Here is a 25,914-nt window from a genome sequence, read left to right as displayed (position 1 = left end):
TTTTTTACATGAGTTTACTTTGTTTGTATGATGTTTGGATCAAATTTTTTTACATGAGTTTACTTTGTTTGTATGATGTTTGGATCAAATTTTTTTACATGAGTTTACTTTGTTTGTATGATGTTTGGATCAAATTTTTTTACATGAGTTTACTTTGTTTGTATGATGTTTGGATCAAATTTTTTTACATGAGTTTACTTTGTTTGTATGATGTTTGGATCAAATTTTTTTACATGAGTTTACTTTGTTTGTATGATGTTTGGATCAAATCTTGGGACAAATTTGGAGTCACTTTTACTAGGCTGATTGGCTTTGAAACTTGACACGGTCATGTATTTATCTTGGTTGACTAGGTAAGGTATATCAAGGAATTTTGACAGAAACAATCGAGTTTTTTTTTCAATTCAATTTCAAGTTTGTAAAAATGAGTCAATTCTCAATTCCTTGATCAAAGGAGCTAAATTTTACAGTTGTTGGTTTACAGAACTCTTATTGATTCGTTTAATAATTTTTCCTTTCAGCATTTCCAGCACTATTCTCTCCTCCCCTTTATTCCTTCAGTTTCTATCTTCTAACATTTTATTTTTCCATATTTTTGCCTCCCCCACTTCCTTCCACCCTTCTTGCTGTTTTTCTAATTTAATTGATAGCAAAAACATAAAATTCCTTGTAACGCTTTTTTTAAAGATGAAAAAAGGAGGAAGAAGAAGAAGAAGAAGAAGGAGGAGGAGGAGGAGGAGAAAAAAGAAGAAATAGAAGAAAAAAAATGCAAAATATGCTAATGTATAAAATGGTACAAATTAATAATAACAATAAAAAAAAGGTCCGTAATATTTATTCAAGAGAGATAACGAGTTGTCTTTTGCCTTTGTAACGAACGACCAACCGAAGAAAAATACTGGTGGAAAAAAAAAAATTAATAATAATATTAGGACTGTGTTTATTGAATTAAACTCAATTAAAAAAAAGGAAATAAAGAAGAAGAAAAAGAAGAAGAGGAGGAGAAGGAGGAGGTGAAAGGAAAGTTAAAAAATCGAGATATGTAGGTAGGTATTAGGAAGAAATAACAATTATTTATTTATTGTTACTATTTTCATGTTGTACTTCATACCTAGATTGGCTTTTTATGAATAAGTAGTGAACAGACACATCCACTAAAATTTAGCTAACGCTCTTTGAGATATGTAGGTATTACAATGAACTCCATACAAATCATTAAATCAAATTGAATAAACACATCTGCATAAAAATGATAAAAATCACTCCAGCTTTTTATCGGGAAAACAAGATCATTCACCACTTAACATACGAGTTTATTGAAACTTGTTTTTGTGGCGCTCACAAAAAGGTGTGTCAATAATTACCAAAGAGAATTACCCAGGTTACCGATTCATACCTGAAGGAAATCGTATGCTGTCTCTGATAGCAAGCAAGTGAATAGGCCTTGCATATTTCATGTTCATTGACCTATATGCGGCATAATATTATTATGATAGTTGCCGCATACGCACTATCAGGTTTTATGACGCAGCTTCAAAATTTATTATTACGAGGTCACATCACGATTAGGCATCATGACGTACTACGTGGCCACACAGTTATTACAAGGTTAACACATATTATAACGTGGCCACACAGTTGCGAAGTCGCCGCATAGTATTATTTCCACGTAGCTTCACAATAAAATTACTAAGTGGGCACACGATTATTAGGTATTACGTGGCCGAATATCATTATTTTAACGTATCTGTATGAAGGACGTACCTATCCATCTTTCTTTGAAACTGCTTTTTCCATATTAGGAAACATCGGTAATTGAGACATCTCCACCATTAAGATCGGTAGTTTTGACATCTCCACTAATAAAACTTGTATTTTTGGCGTCTCCACTATGGTTTCTTCAAATTAAATGGATCCCAAGGGGTAAGGTACAAGGTGGCCTTCACAATTACAAGGTGGCCACTTGATTATAATTACAAGGCCGCATATTACACTGTACGTTGTGTTTGAGCGACCGCAAGACTCCCATTATACGCTTTACAATTACCTCATCATCGCCTTTATCCTAAACCTCAATTACCTCCCCTTCTCCCTTGGCGTTCACACACTGCTCATTAAAAATGTATCCAAACCATTCCTCTTTAGTGACTTTGTTGGGGTTTTTACTAACCGCCTCCTGGTTTTACTTAAGATTCAGTAGTTGAAACTTAAGGAATCTTAATTGATAGGTATGCCCAGTCTAGTTATATTGGAGAGTAGCATGTGTCTGCCTCAGTGTTGTTACGCTCGAGACTTGGAATTGTCGTACCAAACTGTTGAAAATGTCGTATTTTACACAAAATAGTCGTACACTTACATTTTGCATGTCTTCATCTTTTTGAAGGGGAAACATAGGACAACTCTTGATAGCACATAAGCACACCTACCTTTACCGCTTTCAAGGCAGACTGCCTTGAAAGCGGTAGGTCGGTCGTGGGTTCATTTGCCGTCCCGGGTGGATTTATCACAAATAGATCACGTTTGTTCTCGGAACGGCTGGCTTTCTCGTATCCTGTCTTCCTTCTCTCTTCGCTTTCGGGACCAGAAAACACGTAAGGAATCTTAATTTCTATGATGCTTTGATGTCAGTGGAGATGCTAAAAATAACAAAATTACCAAATATGCTAAATAGGTACCTATATGTAAAAATACCAAATCAAGGGTCTAGGTTTACCTTGCCTTTGAGATCAATTTAATTTGAAGAAACCATTTAATAGTGGAGACGCCAAAAATACAAGTTTAAGTAGGGGAGATGTCAAAACTACCGATCTTAATGGTAGAGATGTCTAAATCACCGATGTTTTCTAATATTGAAATAGGTAAGCGGTTTGAAAGAAAGATGAGGTTATAAGTCCAAAAGATAAATAATATGCAAGTGGAAATAATCCATCTCCAGCGGACATTTTGCGAAATTTATTGGGAAATATCACTACACCAGCTTTCATACTTGAAACACAACAATGGCAATCCAACAATTCCCAATCCCCAACCCATTTATTGGACTTGGAAATTAATGAATTCGAAAGCAAAGTCTTCGGAGACATTGCGAATATTCTTAGGACGAAAGGATCAGCAGCGGCAGTAGAAGAAGAAGCAACAGAAACCGTAGGAGAAGTGGACAAAGAAGTGGAAGAAGAAACGCAAGAGCAATGAGAAGAAGACCACGAGGAATAGGACGAAACAGAAGAAGAAGACGAAGAAGAAGCAGAAGAAAGAAGTACCAGTAGAAGAATATGAAAAGAAGTAAGAAGTAGTATAAGAAAACGAAGAAGCAGAAGGAGATATACAAAGAAAAGAAGAATAAAAAAAATCCCTAGAAAGTAAAAGATGAAAATGCAAGACGAGGCGAGAAAAGAGGAGAAGGAAGGGTGGAAAAGATGAATGAAACGGAAAATGGAAATGGAACGGATGAAGATGAAGAAGGAGAAAGAGAAGAGGAGGGAAACACAGAGCATCAGGTATTCCTGAGAGAGAGAGAGAGAGTGGAAAACTTCGTACAATGTTGAGGAAAAGGGACCCTCATCCTATCCCCCCCCCCTCTCTCTCTCTCTCTCTCTGTTTTTCGATCAATATAGACGCTTGAGAGGCAAAGAAAATGGCCGACCCTAGCGACACGTCTTAGACACCATTATTCTTCTCTTTTTTTTTATATCTTCGGAAATATACAACATATTTTTCCCCTTCCTCTGGCCTGTACTTTGCAATAAAAGATGGACGAAAGCTATCTTGTGATTATGAGATGGACAGGAGTGTATTTTTATTTACTTTTCCTCTTCTATACAGTATTAGACAGCGTAAGAACTTGATGTTCTGTAGTTGGTCCTTTCCTACTACCGTTTATCTTTGCCGGCTGGTCAACGGCTAAAAGGACATCTCATCTTTAGAAAGTAGACTGTCAAATTGTCCACCTTATCTTTAGAACATCATTACATCAAAATACATAGGTACTATTGTCAATTTTTAGGTGAAACCTTAAGCAGCAGTTCTGCAACAATTCGTGCACAAATGTTGAAATTCCATTTCGATGAACGTGCCACAAACACTCCCACGACAAATTTTAATGTTCTTTTGCTGGTCGATGATGAAAGTACCCATTTGCGCTCAGTGCAAACATGATTTGTCAAAAAATAATTTGAACCCTAGGTAGCAATAGGACAGCAAATTTAAACGAACATATTTGCCGCAGTTCTGCCGTGAGGATATTCAGTCACAGCTCGTAGATACTTGTATATTTTGTTCTTGCCAAAAAAAAAAAAAAAAAAAAAAAAATGGTATTTCTTGTGGTTCTTTCTTGTGGTATTGTAATCATACCTTAACATAACTGTTGTCTTGTCCACAGGTGGGCTGCCTTACAAAGTATACTCGGGCCACGAAGGTGTCCTCACGGAGAAACGAAAACAGAGACGTATCCGAACCACTTTCACTTCGGCGCAACTGAAAGAACTGGAGAGAGCATTCCAGGAGACTCACTATCCGGATATTTACACCAGGGAGGAGATAGCTATGAAGATTGACCTGACGGAGGCTAGAGTACAGGTAAGCAATTGACGGAGTTTTTACTTTCTATTACACTGTAATTGGTCCAAATTTGCTTGCTTCAGCAGCTGTTGTTCATTGCACTATGTAGGATTTCCAGGAAAAAAAATAATAAATAAATAAATAAATAAAACAAAGAAATAAGAATAATAATTTAGTAAGAATAGCCGGACAAGTTAAAGGGAAGGGGAGAGATAGAAATTATGCATACATTTATGTACTTACTAAAAAATTAAAAATCTTCCTAAAAAAAATCATTGAGGGGCAATCAAAGTTCCTACCACCCACTTGAAACTGTACCTAATTGATGTATCTTTCATACTAAAAAGCCACGCGTTCACACCTCCGAGTAAAAAATATAATAAAAGAAACATTTCACGCTTTCACTACATTAGTGTTCGATCCTAGTCATTACTAGCAAATGTACTGAATAATCACCTAAAGTTATCGAATGATCAGTAAATGTCTCAATTTATCTTATCAAGGGGGACTTTGAATTGACGGAACTAATTTCAATTGGTTCATTGTATTTGCGGAACTAAATCTGATTGGTTCTGCTATACTTGACTTGGATAGTTTCTCACGTTACATATTCAACTGGAATTCATTTAGCATAATTTGTAATGAAAATAAATGGTGAGATTTAATTTTGATTTTGATTTTGTACTTGGGAGCCCCAAAGAGCTTTCGGAGTTGGCCTTGCAAATGTGGAAATTTATGCTGAAATCATAACGCAGTGGAATAAAGATTTTGTACTTGGGAGCCCCAAAGAGCTTTCGGAGTTGGCCTTGCAAATGTAGAAATTTATGCTGAAATCATAACGCAGTGGAATAATTTTAACTAAACCTAATAGGTACAAAAACTTGAGCTAGAATCTAGAATGAAAGAGATATTCTCAATTTAAGTAGGTACCTATTTACCTAACCTAGGTAGGTTACAAATATGTGGGTATAATGTGAACTGATTAAAGTCTAAACTGTACCATTAAGTAGAGACTATGCTATTTGCCAAAACGACAAGAGACAATACCAATAATAACAAAAGAATCACTCCTAATAACAAGAATATAACAAGACAATTACAACTCCTAAAACCTACAATAACAAGAGCATAACAAGACCAATATTAACAACAACTACAACTCCTACAATAACAATATCAACAATAAACTCATCAGGAAACACAACAAACACTTTCCCAAGTCACGTGACCAAATGACAATCCTGAGGAGGGCGGGAGGGGTAGGAAAATCAAGTGGGGGAGACGAAAAATTAAGGGGGGGAGGATTTCCAGGAAAAAACAATTTAGGTAAGAATACCCGGATAGAAGGGAGGGGAGCGATAAAAAGGGGACAACATAATCGCTGCTCACTGTTTAGGTTTAGATGGTTATCGGGATATCTGGCCCATAATATTGAAATATCCCTGGGATATGGGATATGGGAGGTTAATTTGTCAAGTGAAGTGTCCAGGAATTGGCACGCGTTAGGATGGGGTGGGTGTTTATGACTTTCGCGCCAAGTTCGGTGGGAAAGTTCGACTTGGATGGAGGAAATGGGTTCTCACCAATTTCCCCATATGTTCCTCCCGCTTACGTGCCATATGTGAGAGGAATGGGTGGGAATTTTTATTATGTTGAGATTTTGAACAAAACTGGAATTCGTCAGATTTTCTTCCTAGTGTGCTCGCCCTTGGATTGTGGTTATGTTTATGTACTTTCTCGGGTGCAATAGTCCTACAAACTGTGGACTCAGCACACAGAAATTACGTTAGAAAAGTCCCTCATTTCAATGTAATGTACTGAGTTAGGATAGGCTTCAATTGATTTTATTCCTCTTTTTACAGTCCTAGCAAGCCCAGCCCGGTACAAAACCACAACCTGAGCCCGCAGTAATCTTTTAGTAATTAAAAAATCCAAGAGCATGAATTCATGGGATTCCCAAGGATAAACAGAAGCACAAATCGTTTGCAAGGTGCAAGTTCAAGCAACCCTTTCTGCAAGCTGCAGTTTCCAGAGACTGGTGCAAAAACAGCTCGGTCCAATAACGCTGGTTCTTTTTTCTCTGGCAGTTTATGGGGGATCAACCGTCATAAAGTTTGCGTTTAGAGCTCGAAAGCCATGGCGAGAAAAGAAATGTAGTACCTGGCAACGTAGGAAGGAGGAGGAGGAGGAGGAGGAGGAGGTGGAGACAACGGCGAAGGAAAGAGGAGAAAACAGAAGAGGACGACGAAGAAAGGTGTAAAGATGGAGAGAGAGGGAGATGAGAAGGAAGAGGAAACAAACAAACATACAAACAAAGCGAGTTCAAACTCAATTTATTGGAATTTTTCAATTGAATTTTTTTTTAGCCTGTCTGTCTGTCTGTTTGTTCCATTCCAACTCTCGAAGCGTTTGTCCGATTTTGTTGAAATCGGGCAGAAATGTTCAACAAATAAGAGAAATTTTCTCGTTGGATTTTTGGTCCGGTTAGACCTTCGGGGCTTCGGGACCCTTCAGGAACCCTTTATGGGCCCTTCAGTTTGGGAGACGAATTCGTTAAAGGAACTAACAGGTTGGGAGACGAATTCGTTATAGGAACTAACAAATTGGGAGACCAATTCGTTATAGGAATTAACAATTTGGGAGACGATTTCGTTATGGGAACTAACAGTTTGGGAGACGAATTCGTTATAGGAATTAACAATTTGGGAGACGAATTCGTTATAGGAAAGGTAAACGGGGACGAGTTACTTCTACCTGAAAGTCTGGAACGCCATTATTTCCCCCGCAATGTGGAGTTTGGGTTTTGTCACTTGGTTTTTATTAGACTTTATAGCTTTCATTTTTCATTTTCAGCAGTTTGTGTTTTCTTTTCTCGACGAGAGTGGGGGACTTTAAGTAAAAGGAAAACTAGAGAAAAGGCTGCTGATGATAAACAATATGTCACCAACCCCAGTGTCTCGACGAGAGTGGGGGACTTTAAGTAAAAGGAAAACTAGAGAAAAGGCTGCTGATGATAAACAATATGTCACCAACCTCAGTGGTGTAGTTAATGCGGAGGTCTTTGGATCTAGAGTTACGTGGTTCGAGCCCAAGGGCTCAAGTCCCAGTGGTGTAGTTAATGCGGAGGTCTTTGGATCTAGAGTTACGTGGTTCGAGCCCAAGTCAAATTCATGTTCTGTTTCGACATCATGAAATCAAATTACTGTCTGATTTGGCCATCAAAATTTGAAGATTGGGGATAACATGAAAGTTGACACTTCCAGAAAAAACAAGCACCTAAACATGGAATTTTCCCATGAAAATGATTCTCGAACAGATCCAATCAGGCTCAAGTCAAATTCATGTTCTGTTTCGACATCATGAAATCGAATTACTGTCTGATTTGGCCATCAAAATTTGAAGATAACATGAAAGTTGACACTTCCAGAAAAAACAAGCACCTAAACATGGAATTTTCCCATGAAAATGATTCTCGAACAGATCCAATCATCGAATTCATGTTCAGTTTCGACATCATGAAATCGAATTATTGTCTGATTTGGCCATCAAAATTTGAAGATCGGGGATAACATGAAAGTTGACACTTCCAGAAAAAACAAGCACCTAAACATAGAATTTTCCCATGAAAATGATTCTCGAACAGATCCAATCACACGGAAAAATAAATCGAAATTTTTCGTCGTGTATGAAATTTGATAATTTTGTAAATAAGAACCGTGAAAATATAGAAATGTTTTACAATCAGCAATCAGCCCCCTTCTCCAACTGCTAATTGATACTCCTGAAGTGAAAGCCAACCAGGGGAGACTTGTAAAAGGGGTTCAAAACCACTTCCCTAAAATAGTCCTATTCATCTAACCTTCCAAAGGACCCTTATTCACCCCTATACATATTTGCCCCTTGTATCGAGCCTGATTCTTTTTATCGCTCGGAAAATCGCGTCGAGTAGCGTTGAAAATTGATCTTGTTGATTTTCCGGCGAGAGAAAAATCCTCTCAAATCCCACCCCATCCTAACGCGTCCTTCTAAAGGACCCTTATTCACCCCTATACATATTTGCCCCTTGTATCGAGCCTGATTCTTTTTATCGCTCGGGAAATCGCGTCGAGTAGCGTTGAAAATTGATCTTGTTGATTTTCCGGCGAGAGAAAAATCCTCTCAAATCCCACCCCATCCTAACGCGTGCCAATTCCTGGACACTTCACTTGACAAATTAACCTCCCATATCCCAGAACCCAGGGATATTTCAATAATATTACGGGCCAGATATCCCGATAACTATCTAAACAGTGAGCAGCGATTATGTTGTCCCCTTTTTATCGCTCCCCTCCCTTCTATCCGGTTATTCTTACCTAAATTGTTTTTTCCTGGAAATCCTCCCCCCCCTTAATTTTCCGTCTCCCCCACTTGATTTTCCTACCCCTCCCGCCCTCCTCAGGATTGTCATTTGGTCACGTGACTTGGGAAAGTGTTTGTTGTGTTTCTGTTCATTTTCAAAGGCCTTTTACAATCTACTATTGAACCAAATATTCAGACCAGCGGGAGGGATGAATGATCCACGATATTATGGGCCAGATATCCCGATAACCATCTAAACATTCTAAACAGTGAGCAGCGATTATGTTGTCCCCTTTTTATCTCTCCCCTCCCTTCTATCCGGCTATTCTTACCTATAAATTGTTTTTTCCTGGAAATCCTCCCCCCCCTTAATTTTCCGTCTCCCCCACTTGATTTTCCTACCCCTCCCGCTGTGCGTGTGCTCAGGATTGTCATTTGGTCACGTGACTTGGGAAAGTGTTTGTTGTGTTTCCTGATGAGTTTATTGTTGATATTGTTACTGTAGGAGTTGTAGCTGTTATCATATTGATCTTATGTTCTTGCATGTTATTGTAGATTTTAGGAGTTGTAATTGTCTTGTTATATTCTTGTTATTAGGAGTGAAATAACAAAAGAATTTATTGGTATTGTCTCTTGTCGTTTTGGCAAATAGCATAGTCTCTACTTAATGGTACAGTTTAGACTTTAATCAGTTCACATTATACCCACATATTTGTAACCTACCTAGGTTAGGTAAATAGGTACCTACTTAAATTGAGAATATCTCTTTCATTCTAGATTCTAGCTCAAGTTTTTGTACCTATTAGGTTTAGTTAAAATTATTCCACTGCGTTATGATTTCAGCATAAATTTCCACATTTGCAAGGCCAACTCCGAAAGCTCTTTGGGGCTCCCAAGTACAAAATCAAAATCAAAATTAAATCTCACCATTTATTTTCATTACAAATTATGCTAAATGAATTCCAGTTGAATATGTAACGTGAGAAACTATCCAAGTCAAGTATAGCAGAACCAATCAGATTTAGTTCCGCAAATACAATGAACCAATTGAAATTAGTTCCGTCAATTCAAAGTCCCCCTTGATAAGATAAATTGAGACATTTACTGATCATTCGATAACTTTAGGTGATTATTCAGTACATTTGCTAGTAATGACTAGGATCGAACACTAATGTAGTGAAAGCGTGAAATGTTTCTTTTATTATATTTTTTACTCGGAGGTGTGAACGCGTGGCTTTTTAGTATGAAAGATACATCAATTAGGTACAGTTTCAAGTGGGTGGTAGGAACTTTGATTGCCCCTCAATGATTTTTTTTAGGAAGATTTTTAATTTTTTAGTAAGTACATAAATGTATGCATAATTTCTATCTCTCCCCTTCCCTTTAACTTGTCCGGCTATTCTTACTAAATTATTATTCTTATTTCTTTGTTTTATTTATTTATTTATTTATTATTTTTTTTCCTGGAAATCCTACATAGTGCAATGAACAACAGCTGCTGAAGCAAGCAAATTTGGACCAATTACAGTGTAATAGAAAGTAAAAACTCCGTCAATTGCTTACCTGTACTCTAGCCTCCGTCAGGTCAATCTTCATAGCTATCTCCTCCCTGGTGTAAATATCCGGATAGTGAGTCTCCTGGAATGCTCTCTCCAGTTCTTTCAGTTGCGCCGAAGTGAAAGTGGTTCGGATACGTCTCTGTTTTCGTTTCTCCGTGAGGACACCTTCGTGGCCCGAGTATACTTTGTAAGGCAGCCCACCTGTGGACAAGACAACAGTTATGTTAAGGTATGTACAATACCACAAGAAGGAACCACAAGGAATACCATTTTTTACTTTCCTTATCCTATAGGAAGGAAAGTAATGTAATCGGGTCAAATTTTCGATGGTCAGTTTTTATTGCCAAAACACGTTTTGAGGTCCCTAGAGCCTAAATACAAAGTTTCAGCCATTGGTCCGTGTGTGTGTCTGTCTGTGTGTCTGTCTGTCTGTCTGTCCGTGTGTGTGTCTGTCTGTCTGTAAACAAAATATCTCGAGAACGGTAAGAGCTAGAGACTTGAAATGATCCACGAGATGAACACAAAAATCCACGAAAGAATATATTAAACAATATTATACTCGATGTCTGAAGTTTGCAAACTTTTCGTCCTGACGTTTAAGGAGGAGAGGGAGGAATATATCTGATGGAGGAGACTGAAGAAAGAGGAGGTGGAAGAGGAGGTATGGAAGGGAATGTTCGGAAGAGAAGGAATAAGAAAGGGAAGAGGAGGTGTAAGGAAGAGAGGAACCACATTTCAGTTTGTATTAGCGTTCCAATATATTTTCCCTTACATGTTTGGGGGTTATCATATGATAGAGGATGCTATTACACCAAAAGGAGATGGAGGTTACCAGAGTCGATCCCTGCTTATCCGTTAATTGTGGTACTGGGTTACTTGTAATTTCATAACGGACATGGGTTCGAAAAATGGTTATTTGCTCGTTCCCTGCTCTACACTGGTAAAATTGGGACACATTGACCGAAAGTCGAAAATTGATATTATCCTCTAAGCCCCAAGCTCTAAACTCTCCTGACCAATTCAGGTAGGTAGCACCTCGAATCCACTATTTTATGACGGATCACTGAAGATAAGTAACATTATGCTTGGTTGGTATCTGGACGGGTGACCGCCTGGGACAACACGTGCTGAAAGCTTCTTACAGTTGGCTGATGTTTTGGGGCTCATTAGCTACTATTAATTTGTTCTGCTCGAATAAGAGTAGGTAAAGAGTCCCTTTAACCCATCTGTAGGGTTGATCCAGCACCCTCTTGATTTAGGTAACATAAATAGGATTTTTCATAAAGCAAACTTTTTCACGTGACAATTTTTAGTTTCCAACCCAGTTTGAAGTGATTTTCTAGGTCCTTGCACTTTTCACCTCTTGTTCCCCAACAAGGTGGAAGCATTACGGAAGAAAAATGAGTACAAATCTCCACGTAGGGTATCCTACACAGAACAAATACCCGAGTCAAAAAGAGAGAAGGAAAAATTTGATAAATTGAGTGTTGAGAAAGGAAGTGTAAATTAAATTATGCATGAAGACAAAGTGGGAGAGAGGATGAGATGTGGAGGAGAAGGGAAGAGAAATATTAGAGATATGACGAACGTGAAGGAAGAGAGAGGAGAGGAAATGAAAAATTGAAAGGGACTCCTGTCATAATGGGAAGGGACAGAGAGAGAAAGGAAGGAAAGAAGGAAAAAAAAAAGCTGAATTGGACTACCTGTACCTAGATTTGGGCAAAGTCCTTTGAGGAAAATATTAGAACATTAGGAAAATAAACTGTTGAGTGTTCTGTTTTGCTATAGCATTTCCAGCTGGGCTAGAGAGACTTGGACTCGAATGAACAATCTTCGGATACAAAATCACCGAGCTGACCACTGTGGGTACACTAGGGAGGTTAATGTAAATAAGGAATAGGGTATCTATTACCTGACCAGTGAATTTTCAAAGATCATGTTTGTAGGTATTGAAGAATCATCAACACAATTTGAAATTTTTGCTATTTTGCGAGCAAGGATTCGACAGACCTAGCTAAAGTCTTTTTTACAAGCAAATTTACATCCTTTTTCTTCCTGACAATATCACAGTCTCTTTTTCTCTCTCATTTTCACAAAAATATATCATGTTCCCCCTTTTGTTGAAAAAAAAAGAGTGGAAGAGAAAATAGAAATATGTTAAAAGCATTTTTTCCGGGGAAATTTATCGCCATTTTCATTTCTTGAATTTCTTCCTATGTTTTGTTTCTACTTTTGCTGAGGCACGGAATTGATTTATTATCGAGGGAAAACAAAATGTTCTGAACCTGCAGACTGTCAAATCTGTCCTTAGGAAAGCTAATGAATGGATTATCAGATTATCACTATTGTAGATAATATAGCAAGCGGCGTGCGGCGAGGTAATAGCACCTTGAATGTAACACTTCTCGGTGGATCACAGAAGTAAAGGAACGTTGAGCCTGATTGGTATCCAAATGGATGACCATCTGGGCATTTACGCTGCTGACTTTTCCAGCCCACTCAGACTGTGTAGCTTAAGCCCTGTGTGTAGCTTTAGTGTCTTTGTACTTTTTTGGACTTTTTACTTTCCTTATCCTATAGGAAGGAAAGTAATGTAATCGGGTCAAATTTTCGATGGTCGGTTTTTAGTAACGCTTTTTCGCATACTTAGATGATCTTTTATTTTAAGATTTTGTAGGTAGAAAACAGATTTATTATAGATAATAATTTTATTACCTACCTACTTTTCACGTTCCCTTTACTTGAAGTTTCCGATAAAAGACGGGCTAAGGAGATGGAGCTATAGGTACTTAATAATTTAGTTTTTTTGCTCTTCTGAATATATTATTATTTATTTATTTTAAGTACAATCCATTCGTTCTCCAAAGACAGTTATCCCCGAAAAAGTAGAAATCTGCATAGGAAGGTACCTAGGTTAGGTATGTTTAGTAAAACGTTTGAAATTAAGTTCAATAAAAGGTTGATATTAAGTTCACACACAGCACACAAGTCGTGTTTTCCCAGAACCCAATCACAAATCTTTGCTATGAGCATTAGACTTCACACAAATTACGTAAGAAAACGCCCCCATTTTAATGTATTTACGTGTAATAGGTAAATGATTTTAGTTTGAAGAATTAGTAGTTCGTTAGCAAACTTTCATTAGCTTGAAGCTTTAAAACTACCATTTCATTGGACTTTGTGCAATGTTGTCCCCTAAAATCACCACTATCCTGCGAGCAGAGATAAAGCACAAGCCAGCAAGAGAAGTAGATAGGTGTATAAACATTGCGAGAGAAATCTAGAAAAGCTTTTTGTTGGAATGTAAAAAAAAGGGCTTTACAAGCAATGTGGCAAGATTCGTTAAGGACAAAGCAATGGACCATGTTTATCTTACACATCTCCTCGTCCTTCTCCTCCTCCTCCTTCTCCTTCTTTTTCTTTTCCTCCTATTTCTTCTTCTCCTCCTCCTCCTCCTCCTCTTCCACTTCCAAATGGTTCGGTCACTCTCAATTAAGGATGACCTTTTTTTTTTTTCTCTTTTCGTCCCGGTAGTGGTGTAGTTTGGGACCTGCTCGGGGGGGGAAGTGCAACGGTTGGCGGCATTTTTAGTTGTTGGCCTTCAAATCCAGACCTACCTAGAAAGGATGTAGAAATTGATACCCTGTTTTTTAGATTTCACATCACATGAAAAATTATTGGGTAAAATAATAATAATAAAATTGGATAGCAGTCTAGTACAATAATTGTTCAGAATAAATCTTTGAAATCAAACAAACTAATAAAGTAACAAAGCACCTACTTTGCAAGTTCATCGAGGCGGGAAACATAGGTGTCCGGTGATCCTGATGACTTCTCGCCATCACAGCACACTGGGCAGACCCACTTGATAAATGATGCCCCATAGGTCCGGCCGTATTATACGATCGAGCCATCGAGGCAGCAGCCGCGGTGTATCGGTAGGCGGCCGAAGACATTTGGTCCCCGTACGAGCATGGGCCGAGGCCGGTGGGGTCCATGGAGGAGGTTAGGGCGCAACTGGAGGCGTCAAACTGAGCCGCCGCCTGGTTCAGGTAAGAATAGTCCATGGTACCCGTGATGGAGGCCTTGGGTTACGGGTAATCTCGGTTTGGTGAAACCGCGAAGTGATTCACCACAAAACTAACCAAACCGGAACACGGAAACTTTAGAGGTACAGAAAATGTGTGGTCACAAGAAGGCAGTCAAGATTGTCCACGAAAAAACACTTCCTTAATTTGATATTTTAATATTTTAATTTAATAGCTCTTAATTTAACCTAATATGAATTTTGTATTGAAAATGCCTTAGCATACAACAAGTTGACCAATCAGAAATCAGCTTTAGTCAACAAAGGTTAAGGCCCGAGTACCTAAAAAGTTAATTTATGTTCATTATTGGTTATAAAAATGTTTGCATTTGAAATTTTGCACAATAACATGATTATTCATTGCAAAAACTAAAAGGTAGACACACAACAGGAGTTGGAAAAATTAAAATGATAAAAGTGTGATTAAAAAATAATTAAAATTTGACAACATTATGTTTTTCCAATTAAATTACTGTAAACAAAATTTTCGCAGGTACCCCTAACTGTAATCTAATTTCACTCGTATACGTAAACAAATAAAATTAATTTACTTAAAAATAGATAAAATTAGAATTCCCCAACACAAATTTATCAGGAGTTGATGAAATTATTCACTCGTTATTATATTATTTAAATTGAGAAAATTCCATTAGGTTTTGTGCGACCTTTAAGGATTGGACTGATAGTTAGGATGATTAAAAGTTTGCAAATCAAATGATAGGGACTTAATTCAATAACACACCAAGTTTATACTTTTTTTTACAGATGGTTTTAATAAGCTCAATGAGACCAACTTGAATTTGCAAGGGAAGAATATTACCATCTTTCAGGCCAGGGATAAAATCAAAGCCCTCATACAGATGGTGATAATGTTGATAATAATGTTTTGAGTTTTCCAAGGAGCAAGGGGGTTGGAAAAGTGTAAGGGATGGTAGAAAAGGGAGGAGTTATATCCTATGTATACAGATATAGGGTCGCTACCCTGATGCGCAGAGTGCGAGAAAAACTGTCGCTTTGTGTCGCTACGAATATACCAAGCTTGTGTTTTTTTATAGCGATAAACTTTTGCCTTCTGTTTTGTTCTTCTTGTACGTAATTTACTTTTGTGTAGGTACTTTTACCTACTTATTATTTACCTCTGTTCTCACAAGATAAACACATAGTTTTTTTTAACGCTTTTTCGCATACTTAGATGATCTTTTATTTTAAGATTTTGTAGGTAGAAAACAGATTTATTATAGATAATAATTTTATTACCTACCTACTTTTCACGTTCCCTTTACTTGAAGTTTCCGATAAAAGACGGGCTAAGGAGATGGAGCTATAGGTACTTAATAATTTAGTTTTTTTGCTCTTCTGAATATATTATTATTTATTTATTTTAAGTACAATCCATTCGTTCTCCAAAGACAGTTATCCCCGAAAAAGTAGAAATCTGCATAGGAAGGTACCTAGGTTAGGTATGTTTAGTAAAACGTTTGAAATTAAGTTCAATAAAAGGTTGATATTAAGTTCACACACAGCACACAAGTCGTGTTTTCCCAGAACCCAATCACAAATCTTTGCTATGAGCATTAGACTTCACACAAATTACGTAAGAAAACGCCCCCATTTTAATGTATTTACGTGTAATAGGTAAATGATTTTAGTTTGAAGAATTAGTAGTTCGTTAGCAAACTTTCATTAGCTTGAAGCTTTAAAACAACCATTTCATTGGACTTTGTGCAATGTTGTCCCCTAAAATCACCACTATCCTGCGAGCAGAGATAAAGCAAAAGCCAGCAAGAGAAGTAGAGAGGTGTATAAACATTGCGAGAGAAATCTAGAAAAGCTTTTTGTTGGAATGTAAAAAAAAGGGCTTTACAAGCAATGTGGCAAGATTCGTTAAGGACAAAGCAATGGACCATGTTTATCTTACACATCTCCTCGTCCTTCTCCTCCTCCTCCTTCTCCTTCTTTTTCTTTTCCTCCTATTTCTTCTTCTCCTCCTCCTCCTCCTCCTCTTCCACTTCCAAATGGTTCGGTCACTCTCAATTAAGGATGACCTTTTTTTTTTTTCTCTTTTCGTCCCGGTAGTGGTGTAGTTTGGGACCTGCTCGGGGGGGGAAGGAACCTTTTTTTTAGTCCAATGAAAGTATGGTTATAGGGACAAGAGCTAGGATCCTGTCTGATTTTCCGCAACACAGTGCTGGGTTGTCCGACAGAACAATGAATATATCACAAACCCTCCAGCGCAGAGGAAGAGCTGTGAGAAACTCCGTTGAAATTTAACTTTGGTGTGCACCCTGAGGGCCCAGACGGTCACCCGTCCATGTATACCATACACCATACACCGCAGTGTTGCTTAACTTCTTCATTAGATACATAGGTACCTACTTACTCTAGACACCTGTTTAACATAATATTCAACATTGAGGTTGTTGCGTCAAAAAAGTGATTTTGCCATCTAAGCTAATTTTATTTCATTGGGAGTTTTGTCATCTCCACTAATTTTATTTCATTGGGAGTTTTGTCATCTCCACTAATTTTATTTCATTGGGAGTTTTGTCATCTCCACTAATTTCATTTCATTCAAGGTAACTTTTTTAGTAGTTCCATTTAAAGTTACCACGCCACTGGTCACCTGTCCAGTGTTTACTTACCATGTTTGTGTCCCTACAGTGGTGGAGGGGGAGGGGGAACCTTTAATCTTTAATTCAATTACTTTCCTTTAGTTCATTATTTTCTTCCTCTGCTTCTGTTTTTTTTTCTACTCGTTTTTTTTTTTTTTTTTTTTTTTTTTTATCGTTTTTTTTTTTTTTTTTTTTTTTTTTTTTTTTACCCGTCCCAAAATTGTAAACAAAACGACGACATAAGTTCAAGTAAAAAATAGATGAATTGGGTTGGTGTGGGAGAGAGCAGTTAATATATATAAATAGGTGAAAGTAGATTACATCAGAATACATTAACGGACGTTATGTAGTGAAGATACGTCTCAACACCAAGATTAAAAAAAAAAAGCGGCAGAGTTACCTACCTAACCTACCCTACTGACTTACCAAAGATAAAAGGTAGGGTTAGACGCTGCTACGTAGATACGCTTGATTGTATAGAATGCTTTTAACTCTAGTCCGGCTTCGAGCCTAGTCTTAGCTAAATGGTTGGGTAGAGCGTCTGTTTTTGGTCTAGAGCTCTAAGTCGCGCTTCGATTCCGTCACGGCGGAGGATTTTATCCTGAAATCTGTTAACAGATAAAGTTCGTTCTCGGAACGGGGAAGTAAAACCTCTTAAAAAAAAAAAAAAAAAAAAAAAAAATCAATACTACCTAGGTACCTATTCAGAATTCACCTATATTTATCTGCCGGAAATAAACTAATTAAACTCGCGTAGATACAAGGGCAACAAAACGGGGAGCCTGTTTAAAAATATGTATAACCCTTCCTATAATATCTCCCCCAAAAGTTGAATTATTACCCAACCCGCTCTGTATTAACAGGTAAAACAAAATTTATTAAAAATTTCAGCGAAAAATATGAGCGCGGAATATTTCTGGCGGCTTGTGGATTTCGTAATCCCTTGGGTACTCCTCCGGAAACTCACCACGCTAAACGTTGATTAACTTCAGTGATCCATAGGAGCTAATGTAGAGTACTGTAGAGGCACCTATTCAACGTGCTATCGCCGCGTTGGGCTCCGCTGTCTTCTTAATCTAAATAGGTATTTGATTAAGAGGCTTTGTTTTTAGCCGTAGAATATCTTTGTCCATTCGATCGTTCCTTAGAAGAAGGGCCTATGTTAGTTGACCAAACGAACTGAAGGTCCTACGTTTTAACTCGACCGTTTTGCATTTGGACCGTTTAGATGTTCGTTTAATTGTTCCGCTATAGCTCCCAATTGCCTGGTCCGATTTTGATGAAATTCGGTACCTACATAATTATGATCCTTGAATCAAGGCACGTCGATCATTGAAACATGTGTGAATATGAAATTGCATTCATACATTCGTCTCAGCCTAGCAAAAGAGTTTGAGTGAGGTCTACAATTTACAGAACTCCTAGCTAGTAGCAAAAATATTAACATAGGCCTTTCTTCCTGGGAACAATTCAAATATAGCAGGTACCTAGGTAGGTATCAATATTGTAAATGCAGTTTCTTCGTGTTATTATATCACAACTTTGGTGCTCACTGCAGCATTGTAGGATTTTTCCCAATATCTCAATAATCCTAAAAATCCAACGTTTACCTACCATGCTGGCATCGGTTGCTATACGCAGTTATATGTCATAGCTACTCATTTTCCTCACGAGGCTGAGTGGACCCCGCAACGTCCAGTCACGGAGTCAATCATTTGCTTGGTACAAATTTCTTGACCCCGCCGGGAATCGAACCCGGGTCTCCCGCGTGCAAGGCGAGTGTCTAAATCCAAAGTTTCACCGATTGGTCCGTGTGTGTGTCTGTCTGTCTGTAAACAAAATATCTCAAGAACGGGAAGAGCTAGAGACTTGAAATTTGGTATGTAGCTGTCAAATGTCACAAGGATGCGACACGAAACTTTTGGTTAAGACCGGTGCAACGGTTAGGTATCAATATTCCGGAAGTTTCACAGCAATACCTATCTACACCCAAAGCACAAGCCTCCCAGTATACCTATTTTCCATACAATGAGTGGATAATTAAAAAATACTGGAGGGGGCAGAGAGAGAGAGAGAGAGAGAGAGAGAGAAAGAGGTTGGCCACTCGAGGTACCTACCTCTACCCTTTACCTGGCATTTCCCAGAGGTTTAAAATGTTGTGTTATAATTGGAAGAGCAAAGCATAAAAATGTATGATCGGAACAAAATTATAAAATAAAAACACAAAATTAGGTACATAATAAATATCATAGCCATAAGCTCAGGGCAGCGAAATCCGGTGGGCAAAAGGGAGGGGTGAATTTTAGTGGGAGAGATAGGTACTTATAGGTATAATGTAGATTTTACCTATCATCCATAATAGGTAAGAGAGAGAGAGAGAGAGAGAGAGAGAGAGAGAGAGAGAGAGAGAGAGAGAGAGAGAGAGAGAGAGAGAGGGTTGGCCACTCGAGGTACCTACCTCTACCCTTTACCTGGCATTTCCCAGAGGTTTAAAATGTTGTGTTATAATTGGAAGAGCAAAGCATAAAAATGTATGATCGGAACAAAATTATAAAATAAAAACACGAAATTAGGTACATAATAAATATCATAGCCATAAGCTCAGGGCAGCGAAATCCGGTAGGCAAAAGGGAGGGGTGAATTTTAGTGGGAGAGATAGGTAGGTACCTATAGGTACAATGTAGATTTTACCTATCATCCATAATTATAGCTACTACTTTGCTATGGGAGGGATAGAGAAGGAGATGGAGAAAAGGGAGAAACACTTGTAGGGAAAGGGAAGATAAAGAGAGAGAGAGAGAGAGAAAAGCAGATAGGTAAGTACTTAGTAAGTACCTACTTAAGTAGCTATGAATCAACCTACTTTTAGCGGTTAGAAATCTATTGTGTGGTGTTTGGCCATAAATAGGTAAGGAACTAGAATAAAAAAGCCCTCATAGAAAAATGTTTGGAAATGTTGTTTTAAAAAAACTTGTTGTATTTTTATAATAAAGGGGGTGGGGGGTGCAATCTTGAATGTTCAGGGTTCCGCAAAAATGTTCACCTTTTAAAAGGGTTCCGCGGGCCAAACTAATTAAGAAACACTGTTTTAGTGGTTAGAAATCTACTGTGTGGTCTTTGGCCATAAGTAGGTAAGTAACTAGAATAAAATTCAATGTCTTGGAAAGATTCAAACTCGCGTTGATTTATAAGGTGGACGCTGAAGTACAGAATCAGATAGGTACAGAGAAGCAAAGATCTTACGCCTGAAAATTATGTTTGATTATGCTTCATGCTATACATTTTTGGAAGAATTTTTATACAGTGTGACCAATCAAATTTGATTCATCTGTGCCTTATTATCAAGTTCGAATTTTTCATTATCAATGAACTTTGGTACTTAATGATCAGTAAAATTATAATAAATAATCAATAAACTCTTAAAAATTGTTTTTAAATGAGCATTAACATTGTAAAAGTTAAAATGTAAACTCTCGAGGAAATAATTTAAAAAATTTTCGTTGGTAGCACTGGGGATCGATTATCAGCAAAAATGTAAACAAAACATTTTTATCAGAAATCAGAATCCTAGAATGTCGGGATCCTTTTCATCAGATTTTATCTAAATTTAATCTAATTTAAAGATCAACTCATTTAAGAGTCCGTTTCATTTCTTGTCTCAGCTCTCGGTGAGTCGACATCTTTTTTTCGTGCTCCGAAAATTTTCTATAGTTTTTCTCGAAACTTCTAAATTTTCCTAATTGAATTAATCTTATTAACCGCCTTGATTAAAATGAACTGACATTTATAGAGAAGTAACTCCTTGAAACATCTACTGTGAAAATTCGAGAGAAAATGGACGCTCAGCAGTTCTTACTGATGAGGTTGGAATCAGGAAATCTATCCAATATCAAAAATGCCCTGAAAACATTCATTGAAGCTGTAAGTATGAATCCCACCTTTGATATGTGTTAGTCGGTTTTAAGCTTTTGCAAATCAGGGTTTTGTTCAGATCACCCTAAGCTGCTTTAGGGCTATTCAAACATTTGCTAGCTGGCTGTTGGCTAGAGCAAAGCTTTTATGACATTGTCCACCAAAATGACTGTAACAAAATCTTCCTTGAGTGGTAGCCCCAAGAGAAACAAGTTGAATATTTTATGTCAATGTTTAATGCTTTATTTTTCTGTTTCAGAACTCTGACAGCTTTACATTCCCTACACTGGACAGAGATAAGTTGGACAAGTTGTATTCGTTGGTGTTCAATATACTCTGCAATCCAATGTATTCAGAATGCTACATAGACTGCCTCTCGTGCTTGAAATTACTATTGTAAGTATTTGATCTAATAATGTTTCATTAATAAAAAAATCACTTTTTTGGATATAGGAAACCCTAATGGGCCCAATACTTTGAATTTGGAATTTTTGACCGATTGCGAAATCCTTTCTCATTACCTTATATAGGTTCCTTATACAATAATACTTGATACTTGAAGACTATACCTAACCAAAGAGTCTTGGAGTATGCTTAGAGGTCAACAAACACTGTAACAAAATCCTTTAGATTGATCCAGGCTTTAAAGTAGGTAAGTAAAAAGTAAATAATGACTTTACCCTGTGTGTTTTCAGCCGAGACAGCAAGTATTTGGACGAGTTGATTTCACAGGAGAGGTTCAACATTTTGCTACAAACAGCAAGGCTGTACAATACTCAACCTACTGTGTGTTATTCAGACCTGACTAGGGGAGAAAAATAAGCTCACAATTTCATCACTTTTTCCTTTGCTTCCTCACAGCCCAGTTCTCTGGAACAACTCGGGAGCGGGGCAGGTGAAGGGGAATCGCACAACGCCGACGCGCTGCTCACTATTATCACCTATCTGCATGAAGAACTAGCCTCTCGCGTCCCCAGTCCTGGTACCACTCCGACTTCTAGTTCGGGGACCGTGGATCATATCCTGCCAGTTTTGCATGTTTTATCCGAAGCGGCCAGACATCATAAGGCCCTGAGGAGGCTGATTAGGAATCAGATTTTACCGGCGCGTCGCGACTTTAGGTAAGAAAGGGTGTATTTTTTAGGGTTTATTTATAGTGGCAGGGTTCTCCTGTAGGAGCTCTTCCATCCAGTCACTAGTTTGTGTGTGAGAGTGTGTGTAGAATTGTGTAGTGTAGAAGCAGACTTAGTTAGATAGCCCACAAGGAAACTTTCCGGAAAGAAACTGATTCCGATTGTGCGCCATCTTAGATTTCCCAAGGTTTAAAACAAGAACCATTTCAGTTTCCCAAAGGGAGGGAAACAGAACCAGTTTCGGTTTTTTTCCGAAAGGAAAAGAGTTTAAACGCACTTTATGGCCCCCGGCTAAAAGGTGACTGAAATAAAGGTTTTATGTGATTCCAGTTCGAGACCCGAGGAAGGCGACAGTTTGTTGTCTCATTTGACTCGCTGTCTGAGCAGCGGTAATACAATGTTGCGCGACTGTTGCGCAGATCTACTGTTTGTTCTGTGCAAGGAAAATCCAGCGCGACTCATCAAGTATACGGGATATGGCAACGCTGCAGGTAAATAGAACAGTTGCGCTTACTTGAGAGTGGTTTCTAAGTTAAAGAGAAAAAAAAAGGAACTAGGGAATTTTTCTTTTTCTTCTATGACTTCTAGATCCGGAGGTAAATCGATTAAAAAAACCCCCGATGAATCTTAAACTCTGACGTCACAGCATACGCTCCTGTACGCTATGACGTCATAGTTTCATAGTACATGACTCCTCTAGCTTTGTTTGTTTGAGCGCATGCGTTTCTGCGCATTTCGTAAACTTTGACGTCACGACTCGTTGAATTTTTTCATTAGAACGACAAATAAAAATTGAATTTTCGACCTTTTAAAGTTGCTTTTTGGAGTTTTGACCTCAAATTCGAAATTTTCACAACTTTTTTTACGTAGGAATCGATCTTTTATTCACAATTTTTACCCAAATGCAACTGCTCCATTCTTCAAGAATGCTAAAACCTTCCATTTTTGTTTCTCAGGAATGTTGGCGGCTCGAGGTTTGCTAGGGTGTCAGAACAAGGGCCAGTATTCTTCCAGTAGTGAAGAGAGTGACACGGAGGAATATCTGAGAGTCAAAGATAACATCAACCCAGTCACCGGAGTCTATGAGCCTCCTAAACCTGATTCTACCCAAGGTAAGTCAAATAACTTGAGTTTTTATCCATGTATGTAGTTGATATATTTTTATTCAACTAAAGTTGTGTAAATAAATTGAAAATATTTTTATTCATTATCCAGTTCTAGCCGATAGATAGTGAATCTATAATAATAATAGAATAGAATTATTGTTTATCCTGCTGGGATAGGATTGAAAAGCCCCTTTACCCCCCGCAGTCTATCTAAGGTCTTGTAAGTATATTTTGACATATTATGCAGAACATTTAAGATCTACCTTTGAGACAGTCTCATTAACCTCTGCATACTCCGAGACTGTCCAGGCATAATGTTCGAGTCTTCTTCAGAAAGAAAGGTACTCTTAGCTAATTTTATTAACATCTCTCATTGAGTAACATCTCCCTCTCTCTATCACTCTTATGCAGTTGACGGCAGCATTGTTTGAGTCTACACTTGAGCATCCTCACCGTTTCTCTACTATCTTCTAGTATTTTCTCCTGAATAAGATTGTGCTCCTTTTCTTCCTGCAGCTGCTCCTTGGTTTCTGTCAGCTGTCTATCGAGGGCATACTTGTAATTCTCCAGTTCTTTCAGTCTGGCGCGTGCACATTCGATTTGTAACTCATATTCCCTTGCTATTTGACACACGGACTCTTTCTCACAGGTGTACATTTTGATTCTGTCTTCATACAATGCCTTGGCCTCTCCTAGTACACTGATCTCGATATCTTTCACTCGGATTTGTTCTTTCATCCCCGCCATATCTTTGTCCTGACTCTCCAGTTTGTCTCGTTGCGCGTTCGTTTCTGTTTTCAATCGTTTCAAAGCCTCTATGAGGGTGATGATCGAGAATTCTTTCTTGGCAACCTCTTCCTTGAATTTCTCTACAAATGTGAGGTGATCTTGTTTCAACCCTTCGTGTGCTCGGCACATCTTGTGAAGCTCCTCATTTCTACTATCGACCATGTTTTGTAACTCTTCCTTCTGTGCGTCTCTTTCCTCTATGTCTTTAGTCATCGCTTTCATCTGGTTTTCCCAACTTGCTTGCTCCGCTTTGTGAGTTACCTGTAGAGTTTCTATCCTTTTCATAACAGCAGGATCTTCCAATGCATCTCTGCTTACCAGTTTCTCTATTTGTTTGTCTTTATCAAGGAGTAGACACTGCAGGGTGTTGCGTTGATAGAGTAGTGTATTGTTCTGCTGTACCAAGTCATCTTTGATCTTGTTTATCTCGTGCAGCTTCTCCTTCATTTCTCTGTTGGTTTTCTTCACAAGATCTCGTTCGTTTTTGATATCCTCAACTTCTTCTTTCATTTGTTTGATTTGTTCGAGAGCGATTTCCTTCTCCTTGTTTGCTTGATCTAGCACAATATCGCACGCTGTGTGGTCGGGTAGAGGTGGTTGTTTGAGGAGTTTCATTTCGTTTTTCAGTTTGTCTGTTTTCCGCTTCTCTTGTGTGACTATCATCTTGAGAATGTCATTGTCTGCGTGGGCGTTGTTCAGCTTGGTAATATTTTCGTCTGTAATGAAATTCATTGATTAAATGGAGAATTTGCTGCAGATGAAATGGAAAGATTAAGTAACATCACATTACATTGAAATGGGAATTTTTTCTCTCGAAATTCCCGTGTGTGAAGTCTAGTGTGTAGGACTATTGCACCCTTGTAGATTCAGTTCATTAACGTCAGGCAAGTATTGAATAGTTACCTAAATACTAACTATACGATCTTTGGTTGTCTGGAATAGCTCACAATGTGAGAACCCTGCCATTAAAGCCTTAAAAGTGAATAGTTACCTAAATACTAACTATACGATCTTTGGTTGTCTGGAATAGCTCACAATGTGAGAACCCTGCCATTAAAGCCTTAAAAGAACACTACCGGTAGTGTTTACCCGTCATTTCCATACTACACTCGTATGGTCTGTGCCATAGCATTCCCACTCCGTAGACCGTACCTGTTATTTCCATACTAGACTCGTTTGGTCTGTGTCACAGAATACCCACACCGTGTACCTGTTATTATCTTCAACTCATCATATTTCTCCTTCATCTCGTTGGCGATCTCGAACGCCTGTCGATTCCCCTCGACAGCGGTTCGAAACTTGTTGCTCTTCTCTTCGTACAGTATCATCAGGTTGCGAAACGCTTTCTCTGCCTCTATGCGGGTCGCTTTCTCCAACTCATAGTCACGATAAAGGTTGCGAACGAGTTGCGATTCGTGTTGTATGTGCGCCGGGGTGGACGAACTGTCTCCGGAGGAAGAGGGGTGAGGGTAGGTGATGGGGGACTCTGAAATAGAGATATTTTAGAGGTTAGATAGAGAAAACGGGGTAATTATTCAGAAGCCACCACAAAGCAAAAAAACTCCTTTCTGTGTTTAACCTAGAACCCTATAATAACAATGATCACTGCTCAAACTGTGAGAGCTCCTTTTAATGAATTTGATGGCACATTCGTTCTCTTTTGACAAAATTTTTGATGGCAAATTCGAGGAAATCAGGCTGTATGTCGTAAATTATTGGTGTAAAAAAAAGTGGATATATCTTTCGATTTTTTTTTTTTTTTTTTTTTTTTTTTTTTTTATATTTGTGTTTTTACAACGCACTTTTTTTGGAACAACCATG

At 38.1% G+C, this 25,914-nt stretch overlaps 3 protein-coding genes across 4 annotated transcripts in view; 1 reads left to right on the top strand and 2 right to left on the bottom strand.

Annotated features, from left to right (window-relative positions):
- LOC103524830 (paired mesoderm homeobox protein 2B-like) overlaps positions 1-14,616 on the bottom strand; it is a gene marked incomplete at its 3' end in the record, with an annotated part of 19,367 nt that extends 4,751 nt beyond the window's left edge. Inside the window, exons 1-2 of the mRNA XM_008489864.2 lie at positions 14,236-14,616; positions 10,459-10,655 (exon numbers count right to left, since the gene is read on the bottom strand). Of these exons, the coding sequence (XP_008488086.1) occupies positions 10,459-10,655; positions 14,236-14,521 (483 nt within the window). The remainder of the gene's footprint in view (positions 1-10,458; positions 10,656-14,235) is intronic.
- Positions 14,617-20,726: 6,110 nt separating this feature from the next.
- On the top strand, positions 20,727-23,363 carry LOC103524829 (synembryn). Its single transcript, XM_026820099.1, has 7 exons — positions 20,727-20,821; positions 20,944-21,074; positions 21,325-21,461; positions 21,761-21,873; positions 21,907-22,186; positions 22,529-22,689; positions 23,155-23,363. Exons 2-7 carry the CDS (start codon positions 20,988-20,990, stop codon positions 23,346-23,348), a joined length of 972 nt encoding a protein of 323 aa, XP_026675900.1. The 5' UTR covers positions 20,727-20,821; positions 20,944-20,987; the 3' UTR covers positions 23,349-23,363.
- Positions 23,364-23,564: 201 nt separating this feature from the next.
- The window catches only part of LOC103524809 (A-kinase anchor protein 9-like), a 10,763-nt gene continuing 8,413 nt past the window's right edge, over positions 23,565-25,914 (bottom strand). For both annotated transcript variants that reach the window (XM_008489843.2, XM_008489842.2), the window contains exons 3-4: positions 25,304-25,579; positions 23,565-24,809 (exon numbers count right to left, since the gene is read on the bottom strand). In XM_008489843.2, the coding sequence (XP_008488065.1) occupies positions 23,665-24,809; positions 25,304-25,579 (1,421 nt within the window). In that variant the 3' untranslated portion in view covers positions 23,565-23,664. The remainder of the gene's footprint in view (positions 24,810-25,303; positions 25,580-25,914) is intronic.

Source organism: Diaphorina citri, unplaced genomic scaffold (genome assembly GCF_000475195.1).
Source record: "Diaphorina citri unplaced genomic scaffold, Diaci psyllid genome assembly version 1.1 scaffold122, whole genome shotgun sequence".
NCBI classification, from domain to species: Eukaryota; Metazoa; Arthropoda; class Insecta; order Hemiptera; family Psyllidae; genus Diaphorina; species Diaphorina citri.
Note: the sequence above shows the minus strand (reverse complement) of the source record. Positions and strands in the feature narration are given on the sequence as shown.